At 38.7% G+C, this 17,818-nt stretch overlaps 2 protein-coding genes across 2 annotated transcripts; both read right to left on the bottom strand.

The window, feature by feature from the left end:
* Positions 1-46: 46 nt before the first annotated feature.
* Positions 47-14,379, bottom strand: nbn (nibrin). Its single transcript, XM_084726828.1, has 17 exons — positions 14,220-14,379; positions 12,222-12,343; positions 10,196-10,323; positions 9,948-10,107; positions 8,971-9,074; positions 8,739-8,856; positions 7,008-7,198; positions 6,771-6,871; positions 6,525-6,657; positions 6,233-6,441; positions 4,801-5,029; positions 3,387-3,975; positions 3,159-3,248; positions 2,906-3,046; positions 2,034-2,144; positions 1,901-1,950; positions 47-395 (listed from the first exon to the last, which is right to left on the bottom strand). The coding sequence occupies exons 1-17, from the start codon at positions 14,248-14,250 to the stop codon at positions 362-364; spliced, it is 2,541 nt and encodes an 846-aa protein (XP_084582954.1). The 5' UTR covers positions 14,251-14,379; the 3' UTR covers positions 47-361.
* A 1,315-nt stretch (positions 14,380-15,694) lies between these two features.
* On the bottom strand, positions 15,695-17,520 carry LOC146321590 (prostate-associated microseminoprotein-like). The gene is made up of 4 exons (XM_084725704.1): positions 17,383-17,520; positions 17,163-17,273; positions 16,236-16,344; positions 15,695-16,152 (listed from the first exon to the last, which is right to left on the bottom strand). Exons 2-4 carry the CDS (start codon positions 17,269-17,271, stop codon positions 15,978-15,980), a joined length of 393 nt encoding a protein of 130 aa, XP_084581830.1. The 5' UTR covers positions 17,272-17,273; positions 17,383-17,520; the 3' UTR covers positions 15,695-15,977.
* Between the last annotated feature and the right edge of the window lie 298 nt (positions 17,521-17,818).

Here is a 17,818-nt window from a genome sequence, read left to right as displayed (position 1 = left end):
GTTTGCAAAATACAGGAAAGAGCAACAAAGGCAGTTGACCAAAGTACGAAGCTAGCTTAAATGTTATTAGAGCACAGAGTGAACAGGGCCCGGATTTAGAAAGGGTTAATTAGCGTAGAGTATGAAGACATGTATAGACAGACAGAACAGGAAGAACAGCAGAACAAAATATCACAAAGATTTGTGATCATTTTAGCAGTTATGAAGCAGTTTATCCAAATTATAATCGAAATACAAATAGCAAGAGTTATTTATCGATTTAAATTTGTGGAGTCCTTTTTATACGGTATTGATGGAGTTTGATATACTTCCAGTGGCTTTGAAATGAATTCCCTCCGGAGGACGCCAAGATGGAGGCATTTCATCTTCTCTTGGTTAGTTTAGTGGGGTTGTACCTAAAGACACACACATACACACACACACACAGACACAAAAGATTTTATCTCGTCAGTCTGTCCATGGCAGGATGGGCTTTTAACATTCCTCATGGATCATTCCTCAATGTCCTTAGAGGCATTTTGAACAAACAATAAAAACAGCCCAAATTAAGCGCTGTAAAACACGGACAGTGTTTGAACAGCTTAAAGCAAACAGGCTTCCTATAAACCACGTCTGGAAACTTCGTTTAGACCTACCAAAAAAATACCGGATTGTTTTCTTAGCGGCAGAGTCTGTTCCCCCGGCTACGCATGACTGACTGAGCATGACTCAGTGATCAAACAGCTCAGCCTTGACACACACTGACGCAGACACACACACAGAATCAATCTCAGACTGTCTCTTTTCTGCTTAGTCAAAGAAAACACGGCAGCAGCAGCGCCAGCTTACATCACCTCTGTTGCCCTGGCAACCGCTGTGACGAAAGAATTACTATGCTCTGATTGGTTAAACCAAAGCTACAGTGGCCCCACATCCATAATTCTCTGTTAATTATGTTGCCTTCACCTTGTTGTAATGACTGAGACGGTATAGACAGACTCTTTAGTTTTACCTCTTTGACTTTCATGTGTACCAAACGAGCGACTAAAAAAGTCTAGTACAAGAAACACAGTTAAATATTATCATTATTTACCCATATTTCAATGCCTAAGAGAAAAAAAAACACTTTAACTTGAATATGCACACATTCAACAGTCAATAGGGGAAAGTACTGTAGCTCTTTCTAGCCTCCCATGAAGTGAGGTCAGCTGACAAACAGACAAAAGGGGAAACATTTATATCTGTCTTGCCAAACAATGGAAACAAAAGGGAGAACAAAGTAAAACAGAGTACATGGATAGTTCAGATTTTTGGAAGTGGGGTTCTATGAGGTACTTACACATAGTGTGTTATCTACAATAGATGGCGATCGGCACGCCCTCAGTTTGGAAAAGCAGCAGGAGCACTGGTTTTAGGAGGTCAAGTAACATACTGCTGAGGACAGGATCAGCCGTAAAATGTGCCACCTGAGAGAATCAATACCAGTTCAAGTATACACTATATTTATATATGTATGAATTATTTTCACCACTTTACCTTGCAGCACATAGGGGTTGCTGGTCTACTGCTGCCTTAGGCTGGAAATATACCTGCTTTTAACTACGCGTTTGCATATGCACCCATACACATCCTGACGCTTCATTTCTGCCTCGCGTATCCTGTGTCCATTTGGAGTGATGGTTGAGTCTGGTGGCTTTGGAGAGCAATATTTAGCTTATATAATGACTGTTTCCTTTCAGAAAAGTCTGTCTGACAGCAAGTTAATGCGGTGAAAATATTGCACACTTGAACTGATGATTGATTGATGATTGATTTTTTTAGGTGGCTAAAAGACATTTTGCTGCTGACCCTGTTTTGCTGCTGTTTCTCCAAAGTGGGGGCGTGCCGACTGCCATCTGACCACCTTAGTCCAGTTTCTCACCTGAAGAGGTCGTCTCCTGCAGTCTCGTCCCGTCTGTTCTGGCGCTCCTCCTGAAACGAACACAGACTCGGACCATGAATGTGAGGCTCAGACAGATCACAGACAGACAGGAGGGACAGGGTGACAACAGTACCTCAGCTGCATCTTTCAGCCATTCATCCAGATCAACGTTCTTGCCCCTGTTGTGAACCAGCAGATCAGAGCCTCCGATGATTTCAGGTGAGCGTGTACCTGGCACACAGACCTGTTGCATGCACACAAGCAAATTTATATGAATAAAAAATTAATTCTGTACATGAGGAAAACTTAGTTTATATCTCTTTTTTGTGGTCTGTGGGGGGGTTAAAAGTGGATCGACCATGCTGTGTGCGCGTGTGTGATTGGAGATCATGTTTTCATCAGGACATACAGCACATGATTATCTGTTAAACTAAAAAAATCTGGACATGTGTCTCACAAATAATGGACATTTTATGAAAATCATTCACTGGTGTGGTTGGACAGGAAAGGAAAAACATATCTTCATCCAGGGGTGTTGGATGGTATTAAAAATATTTTTTTTTTATTTTAATAATCAACTTTAGTGCCTGAAATTTTATTTTTCTGTACTCTACCCAGTAATGAGGGGAGGGATTCATTTTTTTCTTGTCTTTTCTAAGTTTAACTTTCCTGACAAAACAATGTCAAAGGAGGCACAATTACTGCCACTTCTAGACTTTTGATATAATTATCTATACATTTTAATCAATTAAATTAAATTGATTAATAATTTATCATTAAAATTGATGGAAATTGTAATTGATACTACTAAAAAGTGAGCTGTGAATTTGTGTATAATTAGTAGAGGACCACATCTGTTGGCATACATGCAACTACAAGGGTTTCAACTAAATAAAACACTACAGGGACTGTTGGGAGTTTTATAATTTATTTACATTGTGTTTCTAAATTTGAAATGAGGCTCTACTGTCTGTTTCCGTTATGGAAGTTAAATAGTAGTCCAACCTTGCGGAAACATTTGAAGTTCTTTGCGTAGCCCTTCTCCTGCGTCCTCTGTGGTTTGGTTTTGGGGGGTGCACTCACAGTGAGACATCTAAACTCCACCAGCACCAGCTTTTTAGGAAGGTCTTCGTCAATCTTTGACTCCTGCAGAAGAGCACATTAAGAAGTCAACTTGGACAAATGGTTTTTTTTGTTTCAGCTGAATTTCACTTCTGCCTGTCGCAGTGGTCAGTGGTGGGTTTTTCACAGGACTTACTTGGACCTCCTGCTTGATTTCAACAGGTTTCAGAGGAGTCTTAGGCTCTTCTTTAGGCGGGCAAGTATCTCCTTTGAGTAGTTCTAAATCCTACAAGGGTACAAAGGGTAAATAAATGTGAGGTAATATTCAAATATAATTGAATATAAACCCAAAAAGTGAAGACATTTGTATGTTCCGAGACAGAATTACTGGATGAATAAAACAAGACTGGCAAACCGTCCTCACCTCAATGAAAGATGCGTCGTCCTCTTCAAACGGCTCAATGTTTTTACTTGTACTGGCAGACGACACTTCTGGACGTTTGGACTCATGAGAAGCTGTTCTGTATTCTGAAGGATCGACCTGTTCTGTCTTGATGGAGATGATACGTTGTTCAGTTTGTTGGCCGTGGTTCTTCAGGGAATCTCTGTCCAGGCCGTCCTGTGGCCTTTTACTGGTTCCATTTTCTTCAAGGTGGACCCGCTGCCTCTTGTTTGAAGAAGAAGCCCCCACAGCGTTTAAACCTTGGTTCTTTACACTTGAATTGTGCATTATTGACTCAGTTTTCTGGCCTTGATTAACTGAAGGCTGCTCATCAAAGTCCATATCCTCAGACATGATGGACTCCAGTTCATCAATCTCTATGTCTCCCGCCATCGCCTTCCTCTTTCTGCTCAGTGGCTCCTCCTGGACAGCGTGGGAGACCCTGTCTGACTGAGCCTCTGACCGTCCTACAAAAAGATCATCTGCTGACCCCAGTGGAGTCTGACATGTTGGTTCACGTGCAGGTCGTTTTGGCTCTGACACAACAGCGGAGAGCTCATCTTCCAAAGGCCTTGATGACAGGATGAAACAAAGAGATAGGCAAGAAGCCAACGCAACACAATCTTTCCCAAAGCATATTTTGGACGATATATTTCAGTTTTCAGAATTAATTTTAGCACCAGCTAATGGGGAGGACGACTGTATATGTGAAAAAAGGTGTACAAAGCCTTTTGTGGCACGAAATCTGTTAAATCGCCTCAAGTGATGTCAGCTGCTAACTAGCATAACACACCCAAATCTCTGACTGAACTGTTGTGCATTGTGGGTAACATAGGCAATACAAGAATGTGTGGAATAGAGTGCTGCAGGAATGAGTCCTAAAACACAGACATGCATTTTTTCATTCATAAATTCATAAATTTCAACAATATGTTGGTGTTGAATTTTGTTGTATGCTGTAGTGTAAAACATTTTCAAATTGTTGTGAATTGTTGTTAATAAGTATAGATAGGAGTAATCCTGGGATTTATTCTTAATCCTTGGAATTAAAACATAAATATCAGGCACCACTTAGTATGACATGATTATAAAGACTCCAGTGTCCGTGGAAGGAGGAGATTTTATTTAAATTTTTAAGAAGCAGAAGAAACTAACATGAACTGCAAACTACTAAGAACTTTTCATGACATCCTCTTCCTTTCACAATGATATAAAAATCAAGTTCCTGAGACTTGAAACAACAAATAACAACACCTGTTAATCCTGTTCAGGATCCAATGCAGCTTATATTGTTGCCAATCACTGGGTAAAAGGTCTGTACACTTCATACACTACATTACTATAAACAAAAATACTGATATGGTACATTTAACCTGCGATTAGAGCAGATGCTCACCTTTTCTTGTTGGATGGTTGAAAGAAACTGGTCAGAGTTGACTGTTTCTGTGGAGAAGCTTGTGCTGAGTTTCTTGGTTGAAAGAAACTGGTCAGAGTTGACTGTTTCTGTGGAGAAGTTTGTGCTGAGTTTCTTGGTTTCTGAGGAGACTGCCTCTGTAGGAACATCTGTGCACCGCCATTAGTCTTGGAAAAGGATGGCTGGGACCTGATGCCACTGCCACCTGCACCTGAAAACATAGTAGATTGATAGATTTGTTACAGCATTACAGACGTGCAGCTGATACTCACATCATGAGTGAACACAAGGGATAGTTCAACATTTTAGAAAGTGGGCTTACTCACTGAGAGTTAGATGAGAAGACTGATGCCAATCTCATATCTGTCCACTATTCCTTCAGCAGATTAGCTTAGCTTTGCATAAAGACTGGAAACAGGGGGAGACACTCTCGCTCTGCCCACCTACTAGCACCTCTAAAGCCCTCTAATTAACATGTTATGTCTTGATAAGCATATTTCACACAACATTTAACTATTTGTTTAACATGTAAGTGTTGTGAACTTGCTGCAGTAACCACTACATGTAACCACTAAATGTTTAAATCAGGGTCAAATCTGACAAATGGAGCCGAATACAATGTACAGATGTACCAATCCAATACACTGCACTTGTACTGGTGTGAGTACGGTGACCTAATTTTAAAGGATCCATATGGGACAGACATGGTGACCCACCCACATCGAACGTTTTTTCCTAATCAATGCTATGCATTACAGTGTTTCCCCTATCCTGGTCCTCCAGGCCCGCCGCCCTGCATGTTTTAAATGTGTCCCTGCTCCAACACACCTGATTCAGATGATCAGCTCGTCATGAAGCCTCTGCCTGATAGCCTGAAGCCTGATAATGAGCTGATCATCTCAATCAGTGAGCTCTGAGGACCAGGATAGGGGAAACACTGCATTAAATAATTTGTAAAAGCACAACATAAAGTGGCTGGAAGGAACTTTCATATGGCGTTGATTTTGGAGGTCTCAGTGTCCCCCATAACCACAAAATATAACATCAAAAATAAAATTATCAAAAGAAAACCCTCCTTCTGCTTCTTTTTAATGGACTAATGTACTTGTATCTGTAAGTTTGCCTGAGAAAACACAGGCTCTTCCAGTCTGCATTTAATCTAATTTCAAGGTGAATCTGACCCAGTGGCAGCCATTAAGAAAATCCAGAGGAAACTACTCAGAGCCATCATGGTCACACTCTGCTAGGGACCAAAAAGCTTGAGACAGAATCATTCCTATGCCAACACTGTTAGTGAATGAGCAGAGATTTCAAATTGAAAAAGAGACACTGGCACTGGATTGGTATCTGTATATCTCAGAGATTAAGTATGAGGATAGAAAAAGAGAGATCTTTAATTTATTCATGCAGCTACCTGTCAGTTTGGACTCAGGCTTCTTCTTCTGTGAGTCTGTGTTTTCTACAGTGTTGAACGATGAGCTCATTGTCTCAGGCACGACGCACTCAGCGGTCATCTTCTGAGCTGCAGGTTTGGATCCACAGAGGTGACTGGTGTTCTGGTTTTGTTTCTTCTCGGGAGTCTCCCCTACTGCTGTCACCCCTGTAACTTCACTTAGCTTGATCCTGAAGAATAAGTAACATTACATGCATCAAACAGACTTTCTGCAACAGATGAATGCAACGTTTGGACAACTGTGTGTCTGTACCCCTGCGATGGCTCCGTGTTAACTGCATAAGCTGTGATGTTCTGAGACGCTGCAGGCAACACAGTCTCGTCCACCGCTACGGCCTGTGAGAGTGAAGCACTTGGTATTCTGGGATTCACTTTTGGAACCGACTCTAAACCGTAAACAGAGATAGAGACAAATCAAGAAAAATGTTTCCACGAGAGAAATATATATATATGTATAGAGGGAAAAAAACAGTCAGTGTTTTTCTGGGTGGTCACTCACGTGAGTCTGTTGTTACACTGGATGGATTGCAGTACTGGTCACATGAAGCGTAGATGGCAGCCAAACCGATTTCAGATTCTGTGATGACTCGAAGGCCTTTTCTGTATCAGTGGAGAAAGGAGAAATGCCAAAAAGAGAGTTTTAAAGTGTTCAAAAATGATGGGCTTGACAAGTAAATTACCAAAACCCACTCTTCAGTGCTTTGCTACAGAAAAAAAAGCAGCAGTGTGTGCAAACCTTTGAACAATGTTCTTCACAGAGTTTGCCCACTCTGCAGTGGAGGAAGAAAGCAGAGGTTGGGAGCTGCCTGTTGTAGCATCGATCACACAGCTCTGTGGAGACTCCAGCAGGTCCCGGGGCAGAGAGCCCTCCTCCAGCAGCTGACTCCTGCCACCTCCAAAACTCACTGCTGCACTCAGACGCTTCAGCTGCAAATAACACAGAAGAGCAGCAATCACACAACCATGACTGTTCATCTGTACAGCAGCTGAACATCGTCTCTTCTACTGTCAGTCTGACTGCAGGCTCAGACCATTGAGTGATTGATAAATATTTTCATTATCGTAAAAGCATTTGTTCCAGGAGATAGTCTATAATATTGTTGTACTCATGTGCACTTAGAACTGCAAAGTTTGGAAAATGCAGAAACACTCACTTACAATGTGATAATAGTAAACTGTAATTTACATTTCAGATTGCCTCTTAGAGGGGAGGGTCAGATTTTTGAAGTGGGGGGTGTATGGGATTCTTATCCATAGTCAATGTATTTACTACAGTAGATTCAGGGCAGCACACTTCCAGCTTGGAGAAGCAGAGAGAAGTACCAGCAAGGAAGCTATATACACGATGCTGTCCTCTACCACGATGGCTGATAGTCATTGGCCGCTGAACCCTCTACTATCATAACATCAGGACTTAAAGGCCCATTCTTCTAATTATTATTATGGCTTCTTGCATCTGGTTAACTAAAGCAAAGAAAAATATATTCAATTGCACTATTTACTGCCCAGTAAAAGCTATCTTTTTTTTTTTTAGCTTTATTTATTGGCTATCTCAATGTTTCACTGTGGACATCGTTGTATGCCAATTTGGTTGACATCACCTAACCTTAGTGCCAACCACCATCTGCTGTAGGTAATACACTGACTGTGAATAAGTGCCCTATACAACCCCAGGTCAAAAAATCTGAAATAACCCTTTAAAGAAGGTGACACACTGTAGCTCTCAGAGTTTGTTCTCCTGAACATAAAGGACATTTCAGCGTTTTTTGTCAGACAATGTCCCAACAATAACCCCTTTAATTTAATAATGTCAGTATGGACGATCATGGAAGTCATCTTACATAAGAGATGTTTGCAAACATCCATAAGACTCTAACAGGCTTCGCTTCATATTGTTGTGTCAATAAGGCCAAGCAGGACAGTACAGATTGGTTTGCTTTTCTTGATGAGGTTTCATAACCTGCACATGCCCTCTGGAGCACCTGACCTCATTTGGAGGTTATTCCACAGCAGCAAAGACACACCAATAAAATTGCATTACTGAAATTAAATTGAAATTATTAGTCAATTAATTCATCGATTCAATCGATGAACACATTAAATTCTACAATTTATAACCATCCATAAAAGTTGCAGCTCTTGTAAAAAACAGGCATTGAGCAGTGATTCTCCCAGAGGATCTCCTGGCTGCAGACCGCCTGGCAACTGATGTTCAGGTGATAAACATGAAGCTCACAAGATCATGTGACTTCCCAAAAAGAAAAACAAGCAAGGTGATTATATAGCCTATAACAAGAGCTAATAACTCCCATGTGTGTTTTGTTATCTATGACTGACAGAGGAGGATATTTACAGAGCATCTGTAACAACTGATCGCCTGAAATCTTGCTATTCTAGAACAGTAACCTCGTGGTTTACAGAGCATGAAAACAATATTAGGTTATCACAGAGACAGAAGTAGACATACCTGCTTGGCACTGAGGAATAGGAAGGTCTTCCCAGTGAAAAGCTGTTTGCGAGCTGGAATCGCTCCAAGATTAACATCTTCTCTACTCAAGCTGGGCTCATCGATCTCAGGGATGAAACTTAAAAGCAATGAAGAGCACAGATGAGATAATGTTTGGTTTAGTGCGGCCTCTGGCTTTCAGTTCATTTTTACTGTGAATGTGTGTACATGATGAGGACGGACTGTACTTTACCTCTCAGCTTTAGGTGGGGGTAATTTTTGCTGAGCAGCTTGTCTGAGCTCTGAGAAGAACTCTGGCTTCACGATGAGACGACAGCACAGCAGAGCGCAAATGGTCTAATTAGGAAAACAGGAAGCGCATCAACACATCTTCAGAGACCAACACAAACATTCATGTGCTAATGAAGATACATAAGACTTATTGTCACTACATGATACCAGGTGTGCTAAGACGTATTATGTAATAACTCAACAAAATGTAATAAACAAAACGCATTTTGTAATCAACAGCTTGAATGTGTATAATAAATTTGCCCACATTTTGTAAAAAATAAATTACATGGCGGTGGTTACTCCAAATGCAGGAGTTGCGATTTTCTTATGTTGAAGACGTAATAATACGGTGCATTATTTCATAACCAACTAAAATGGATGCCTTCATTTATTCATTTAAATGTTACAGTCTTAACAATTAAGCTAATTTAAATGTCCAAAATATGTGTTTTAACATAATGAAGTGAACACTTTGTTGAGTTATTATATAACACTTAATGTGTTACAAGGTGCTTTTCTCAATTTGGTTTTCCACTGCAGATAGTACCGCCGCACTGTAGGTGGGATTCTTAGCGGTTCATCATAGCAACGCTGCGTGAAACTGGCGTGACATCATCTTTAATGTGACACAATCAAACACACACACACACACACACACACACAAAAAAAGACAGAAGAGTTTGTGAATTCCTACATCAGAGCACAGACGACTCTGTTTCTGTATCTGTGTCACACTAGTGATGATTCTCTCTAACACCTTTAGGATCAGGTCAGCAACCAGGAACTGCAACCAAGGTGATACCACAAAAAAAAGTAACCAGGTACTGGTACTGTCCGGTACTATCCACAACTTCTGCCCAAGGAAAACCAAAAAAGAACAGCTCCAGTTGAGTTGAGCCAAACCAGCTGGAAATGAAGAGAAAGTCTGGTCCTGACCTTGATGGTGACTTTAGTCGTAGGCATGGCCAGGTGGGTGCAGTCTTGAGACCAGCTGTTGACCAGTTTTCCACCCAAAGCCGACAAGGCCTGAGTGAGTGACGCCTTGCCGTCGTTGTCCAAACATGAGGAACACACCACAGGCTTCTGATGGTCCACGCTGAGATGAAGCAGTGAGAGTGGTTCATAATGCAACAGGTTTAGGTGATATGAAACATAACAAACCAGGTGTCGTTTCACGTACATACCTGAATTTGCTTTCAAAAACCCCAAATGTAACACTGTCCCCTGACTTCAGGTTCACTGGTGTGTTCTCTGTCAATCGCTGGCTGTTGACGAATGTGCCATACTTGGAGGTGTCTTTAACAGTCAGGGTCTAGGAATAAAAATTCATACAAGCAACTCATGAAATGTTCCATTAGTCAAAAAAGCCTTCTTACATTTTTGTGTTCAATTATTCATGTCTCAGTGAGAAACATATCCTTCAAAGACAAATGTATCCTCAGCCCAGGAAATCAATTAAACCTTAAGTGTAAGAGGAAATGGAGAGGAATATAAACTCTACAAGCTGAACAGGTGACATCAGAACTAAAAATAAGACCTGGAATTCAGATTCATCAGTGTTAAAATATAGAAAATTACTTCTGTAGGACAGCATGTTAATGAATGTATGAATTAAAATGCACACAGTGAACAGGACTTCCTTTAGAAAACAAATGTGTGTACAAACTGTTTATGTCAGTTGATAAGTGTTTATTTTTCTGTTTGTGAACACAGTGAATAAAGAGATAAAAAAAAGAAAACAAATCTGATAAACATGAACAAAAAGAAAAAAAATCTTTGTTGTAAGAGTTAATGATGGTTTACTATGTAACGCATTAATGATGACAACAAGGTTAATAATATGGACTAGAAACAAAAAAACAACATGCATCTCCAACAATCAAAAATATGACTGGCCTTAACCTTTACTTTTGAATTCTAATATTATGTTTGTACTTGTACCTTTATGTTCTGTAGTAGATAAACACTGTGGTAGAGCAGAGCCAATATATTATATTACTATATACTATATTATTTTCACCACAGATACGAAAGTAAAGTTAAAGGCCATCAATGGTCTCTTATAAGTCTCTTCAAATATATTACAAGTGAGATGGACACTTTTATGTGTATGTCACAATAAATTACAGATCTGACTACTGGAGATATGTTTGGCAGTGATCACGTTTGTAGTCACAGGAGTTTGTTTCAGTTTGTCGGACTCATGCAACAGCACCACCTTCTGTACAGAACTGTAGTCACACAGGCAAATATTCTCCAAGTAAACTCATATAACTCATCTTTGTGGTGCTTTATTAAAAGTGTTGGGTGATGTGTTCAAATTAATATCTTGATAACCTGCAAAATATTCACACTAATATGAGCCTATCTACTACTGGAACACGTATATAAGCAAACCAGTGGTCATTGCAGGTAATTAACAGTGGTAACGTAACATTTTTTAAGTGCCTAATTCTACTCTGTGGCTGATCTCACTTGATATTTGTTATGTGATAATGTTAAATTAATATGAAGCTCAACTTACTGTTGTTTTGAGTCGGGCTGCACAATAATTCAAAATTTTTTATCAAACTTGCAATTTGGCTTTCTGCAATTTTCAAATTGCAGGAGGTGCAATATTTGTTGAAGGCAAAATGTGTGTCAAAAATATTTTAAATTAATGAATGTAATTTAATGAAAGTGATGTTGTGAGGCAGAGATGTCCTGTCCTACAAATCAGATTCTACAGACTAAAAACAAAACAGACCTGGTACAAAAACAATGAAAATAATAAAAAAAAAAATCACTCCATAGTCATTTTAACATTTTCAATCAAAATAAAAATAATGATGAAAAAATTATCATTAACTCTAATATTACAAATCATATCGCAATTGCAATATCAGTCAAAGTAATTGCTTACTTCGGTCAGTCCTAGTTTTGAGGATTATATAGATTAAATCTGTCTTTAGTCTCTTTTTACACACACACACACACACACACACACACACACACACACACACACACACACACACACACACTAAACTGTCACAAATGTCTGTCAAATCTGTCACTATCACAACATCTCTATGGCTTTGTTCAGACTGCAGGCAAACTAGATTTGTTTCCTGTATCAGATCTTTAAGACAGACTGTCTGAACTACAAGTGATCATAACAGATTTTTGTCATGTCAGTGATATCATGCCCTCATTGCCCCGTCTCCTTCTCACCTGGTCAGTAGCAGTGAGGTGAGCGTGAGCCCTGCTGATGGACTGGTCATTTGAGAGGAGGATGTCACAGTTCTTGCGCCCCACCACATACTCTTTACTGGAGAGCAGATAGTGGGTCTCACCTGAGAGTGACAGGAGGCAAGGTATACACCTTCAAATGTTAAATCACAAACAGACAATCTAACTGTGGATTTTACAGACTCATACACAGGAGAAGAATCTAGTGCATGTGACTTTTTTTACATGTGCCAATACTCTTGATCATAAATTAGTTTCTCTATCCAAGAGCTGGCTAATATTAACAAAATAATCATCATTATCTACAGTATTACATTCAATACCTGGTATCGATAATGTATTAAGTATGACATTTGATGATTTCACACAATATTTAATCAAAACTAGGGGTTGGAAACATGGCCACATGTGAAAACATTAATACAACAGTGATAGCAAAATCAGTCCTGAAATCGTGCTGCTACAATGTATAATTTGGTGGTTTGGTGGTCGGTTGGGTTTATGTCGTTTATTAACACATATTTTTGCAGGCTGGGCAGAGCAGCTGAGCTCTCATAATGGGTAGGGTGGGTGCAGAGATTAAAAAACCCTGGCCAACAAATCACTAAAAGGATAAATTTACAAAAAAAAAACAAAAAAAACAAAGAAAACAAAGAAAATAGAATAAAATCCAAATCCCAAAATACCTACCATATATGGGTCAAAAATTTAGATGAAACCCTACAAATATGATGAGGAATTTACTGAATGAACAAGTACATTATTCTGTGGCGGCTGTGGATCAGATGGTAGATCAGATTGGCAAGTATAGTTTGAATGACAGGCATTGTGAGGTGCTTTGTCAAGCTTGTCAAGCATGTCTTGTTTTGTCCCCTAACAGGCCAAAACCAAACATATTCAGTTAACAACTGTAGAAAACAAGGGAAACCACTCAAACTTTACACTGGAGCTGTAACCAGTGAACGGAAAACTTATATTATTATTTCATTTAAATTTTTAGGCAAAATGCTCTATTGAAGCAGAAGTACATTTGTTAATTTTTTTGTAGAAAAATTAAGGGTTAGAGTTGTTCTGCCCTTATTGTCAATGTCAATTGGATTTGTTTCGGTCAGAGCTGTGAAATATTAAATCATCTTTGCTCACTACATTTTAACCTTTCTTACTCTCCACTATGCATACACTTAAGGTCATATAAACTTATTTTTAAAACACAAAAATGTTAAATTGTTGGTTGTCTTACGTGCATCGGCCAGGAGAAGCAGGCAATTATCACTTATTATGACAAAAAAAAAAAAAAACAACTCAAAGCGGTTATCAGTTATCAGTTACAGTTACCATGATAGCTGCTGATTCATGATCTGTTGGCATCTAAAACCTACTTCTTTGAGTTAATACTAAGTAAACATTAAAACACTGACTGTGACTGACTTAATATTTGGTGAGGATAATATGTCCTGCACCGCATGCATCAGTGTTTAGTGTATTTTTTATATGCATGTATGTACTTTATGTAACTTAATATGTAATAAAAATGTGGAGGTGTGTATGAAAGCAACTGTCTGACTGTGTTCCTATTACTGTTATCTATGAAGAGACAGTAGATATCACTGTCAACTTATGAACACTCCACAACTCACAGCCATCATTTTATGCACATGCATCTTCGCCATAAAACGAAAGCAAATTCACACATTACACGTCATTACACAGTACATTAGATCTAACATGTTGCATGACCAAAGTTCATCACCGCCTCCACTCAAAAAACATCTAATCTAACTGACATTTAGTATAACAAACTCGTAAACCTTTTAAAGCCTATTCCACCAGCAAACAGTTGATTTTATACCTTCAGCGGCAACGTTACCTGTTTTTAATCATACCGTTACACATCCGCAGCTAACTTCATGAAGGCGTTAACTTTCTTTGCTAGCTGTGTGTTAAGCTAACGATAAAATCAACCCGGAAATCAAAAGTTACCTCCAGGCTGCAGCGGTGTCAGTATCCACATTTTACTTCTTTCTGTTACTTTTTCATTAATTCAAAGCCTCCGAAAGTCAGGAGAAATGTAAAATGACCTGTCCATTTACAACATATATTAAGAAGGTGGACACTAAAGACGGCGCGCCACTATGTGACGTACAATCACTGCGACATACTGCTCTCCTTTCAAAATAAAAGTCAGTTACATCATTCATCAAGAGTTTGGGGATCTAAAACTCAGGTGTGTTTTATATGTTATTGTAAATTTCTGAACAAAAGGAATAATAACAGGCTTAATCACAGTGTCCTTGACACTTATTGTTGCTCTGCAAGCGGACAAAACTAATCATTTTGAAAGGAATAAACCTTTTCAGTGGTGGAGTTGTAACTAAGTAGCCTACTCATATAGTGTGGCAAGCACAATTTTGTGTTGAGTATTTCCAGTTTCTCTACTTTATACATCTATCCCACACCAACTCAGATTCAAATATTGCTTCTTTTCTTTTGTGAGTTTTTTTTATTTATTTTTTTTATAAATTTAGCAAGCTACAGTTATTCAATCAATGATTATGATCCAATAACATAATATGCATTTACCTTTGGTACTTCAGTATATTTAAATGAGAATACATTTGTGCTTTTACTTTTGTACAATGTTGACTGCATATGCATATACATATAAAAATGCAAAGAGGTGTATTGGAACACTTGCTGCTGTTGAAGAAAAAGATTCTTTCAGGTCCAACATCTTGCCTGCTGGATAAGCTTTATTCACTTTGCAGCGGAGACAGCCTCACAACACGGTGACATGGTGCTGTCTGCTGGAATCAGGTTGTTTGCCAGGTTATATACAGTTTGTAAGAAATCATAGGAGGTTAAGAATGCAAATGAAATTTGAAAACTAGGTGCTAAACCAGTGGCAGTGCGTCTGAGAATCCCAAAGTGGAAGTCTGTAATTATAATAGCAATGGGTTCTCATGTAAAGAGGGACACAGACTAAAAGGGGAGAGCAGTTGGGGGTAGGTAAGGTGTGATGTCAGGGGACAACTGGGCTCTCCTCACAATACAACAAAGGAATCATTTACAGAAGTATGCTAATAAATGTAAAAGGATTACTCTCAGCAGACACACTCAAATTCACTCAACAGAGCCATACAAAGTATATATACAGAGTATAAAGAGAGCACTTTTTGGGTTAAACAGCAGACAAATAAAACTGCATTGGTGATGCTATCTGAAGATCAAGTCTGATTCCACATATGAGTGACAAGAGTTCTTATATATGTTTGTATATATTAATTGAGCTGTCAAATGTGTTCAAAATAGCACAATATAAATTCTGTTTTATGGTGAATTACCTATTATCTATGTGAGATTACGCAACTGTGGAGCAAGTGAGTAATGGGACAGTTACATAAGTATCAAAACCAAATAACACATCTTTTTTAAAAAGTCAGAAATTAGACATAGAGTGATTTAGACATACATTTTTATTCAGTCCTAAAACATCAACCAGAGCCATGACCAAGAGTCATCAACAACAAACATCAACAGCACAACTTTGAAATGTGAAATTATACATATAAACAGAATAAACAGATTACCGTGGTAGGTATTTGCAGATTTTGTTATAAAATTCAGTGCAGTTTAGTCTCTCCCAAACCTTATGATAAAATAAAACCCATCTGTATTTATTCAATCAAACATAAACATCATATATTGTTATATTGCTATTTCTTTCATTAATTGCTTAACTCAAAATAAAGGATCATTGTCAGATTTCCATGGTTGTCCTGCAGCTGGTCTGAGACGGCCTCGTCCCCAGAGGCAAGGCAGTTTGTGATTGGCTCTCATCACTGCAACACTAGTGCAAGAGTCTGGTTTACGGATGACCTCACACCAGTCTGGGTAGTCCACAGGTTCAGATCCACTGTAGGGAAGACCAGAGTTAGACTAAATATATACTGCATTTAAATTGCTTTTGGGGTGACTGTGAATATGAAACAAACTCACTGATCACAGCATCCTACTCCAAAAGGCTCCATGCAGACACACTGGTAACAGTCACTGGTTATCCAGCTGTCTCCTATCCCATACACCTGTCCCATGTGTTCACAGCTCCCTGGAGATTAAAATATCACTTATTGTGACATATTCAGCAGTAGAAGAAGAACTTGGATCCTTGAGAAATACTTTGTACAATATGGTCCAATACAAGTTAAAGTCCTGCATTATACAGAATTGTTCCTTTCCTACTGTTAAATAATCGTACACATTATATTATTATTACTGATACACTAAGAAGCATTGACATATAGTTGTTGCAGCTGGTCTGTGTTGACATATATGACTATTTTATATACTGTTTGTTGTTTATCATATAGGTAAAGAGCTGCAATGATTAGTCCAGTAATTGATTAATCGATTAGTGGATCGAAAGACAGTTACAGTGGTCGCCGACTATTTTGATAATTGATTAATTGTTTCAGTCATTTTTCAAGCTTTCAGCTTCTTAAATGTGAGGATTTGCTGCTTTTATTTGTCCTTTATGATAGTAAATGAAGAATCTTTGGGTTTTAGACTGTTGATTCGACAAAAGAAACAACTTTATTTTTTACATTTTGTAGACTAAATCACTCGATTAATCATGAAAATAATTGACAGATTAATAAATAATGGAAGTAATCATTAGTTGCTGTCCTATATAAGCATTATATTTCATAAAATGATCATATATTATGGATTGAAAGTATGAATTTGCATAGTAATTAGTAATCATAACTGTCCAATAAATGTAGTGGGGTAAAAAGTACAATCTTAAATATACTGAAGAAGCATAAAGTAGCATAAAATTAACAACTACCTGAATAATGTATTTAACTACTTACTACTATTTTCTACCTCTTGACATGTATAAGCCTGCAGAGACGGACACTGTACCTTTAGTGTTGAAGAAGCATTCGCCACTGTTGTACACAGAAAAGCATGGTACACTGGCACTCAGGAGCAACAGAAAAGCTAAAAGCACTCCTCCGGCTGTGTTTGCCATTTCTGAAAGAAGAAGAAAAAAATATGTCCAGTGTACAGGTAAAAAAATAAAAATAAAAACAACAATACACCAAAATATAATAAACAGATGAGAAAAAAATGCCAGTCTTACCTGTTTCCACTAATATAAAATCCTCCCTGTGCTGTATTTTCTTCTCTCTCAGTTCCTCTTGCTTTCATTCACCCTCCTGTTGTTTTTCCGTTTCTCCCTTTTTTTCTCTCCCAGTCTCCTCCTCTTGAACTGATGCTCTCTCCCTGTGATCTCAGATATTTATACTGAACAGCACCTCTTTATCTCCACACTCATTTCTACTTCTTTTCTACTTCCTCCCGAAACGCCCCCCTCCACACACTAATTACCATTCTACATCTGCACACACATACAGTATGTAGACACACACGCACGCACGCACACACACACACACACACACACACACACACACACACACACACACACAAGCATACAAGCATCATTATTACAATGTTCGTCATTCTCCCTCTTTGTTACTGCCTTACAGAAATGGCCCTTGAGTATACAGTGTGCACTC

The sequence above is a fragment of the Lutjanus erythropterus genome, chromosome 9, assembly GCF_056507025.1.
Source record: "Lutjanus erythropterus isolate fLutEry1 chromosome 9, fLutEry1.hap2, whole genome shotgun sequence".
Lineage (NCBI taxonomy): Eukaryota > Metazoa > Chordata > Actinopteri > Lutjaniformes > Lutjanidae > Lutjanus > Lutjanus erythropterus.
This window is presented reverse-complemented; position numbering and strand designations above follow the sequence as displayed.

Coding starts and splice junctions, on each gene's coding strand:
- LOC146321590 (XM_084725704.1), bottom strand. CDS start 17,271: ATGGCAAACACAGCCGGAGGAGTGCTTTTAGCTTTTCTGTTGCTCCTG. Junction 16,345..17,162: donor ATGCTTCTTCAACACTAAAG/GTACAGTGTCCG, acceptor TTTAATCTCCAG/GGAGCTGTGAACACATGGGA. Junction 16,153..16,235: donor GGAGTAGGATGCTGTGATCA/GTGAGTTTGTTT, acceptor TCTTCCCTACAG/TGGATCTGAACCTGTGGACT.
- nbn (XM_084726828.1), bottom strand. CDS start 14,250: ATGTGGATACTGACACCGCTGCAGCCTGGAG. Junction 6,872..7,007: donor GTGAAGAACATTGTTCAAAG/GTTTGCACACAC, acceptor CCACTGATACAG/AAAAGGCCTTCGAGTCATCA. Junction 3,976..4,800: donor CAACCATCCAACAAGAAAAG/GTGAGCATCTGC, acceptor CCTGTCATCAAG/GCCTTTGGAAGATGAGCTCT.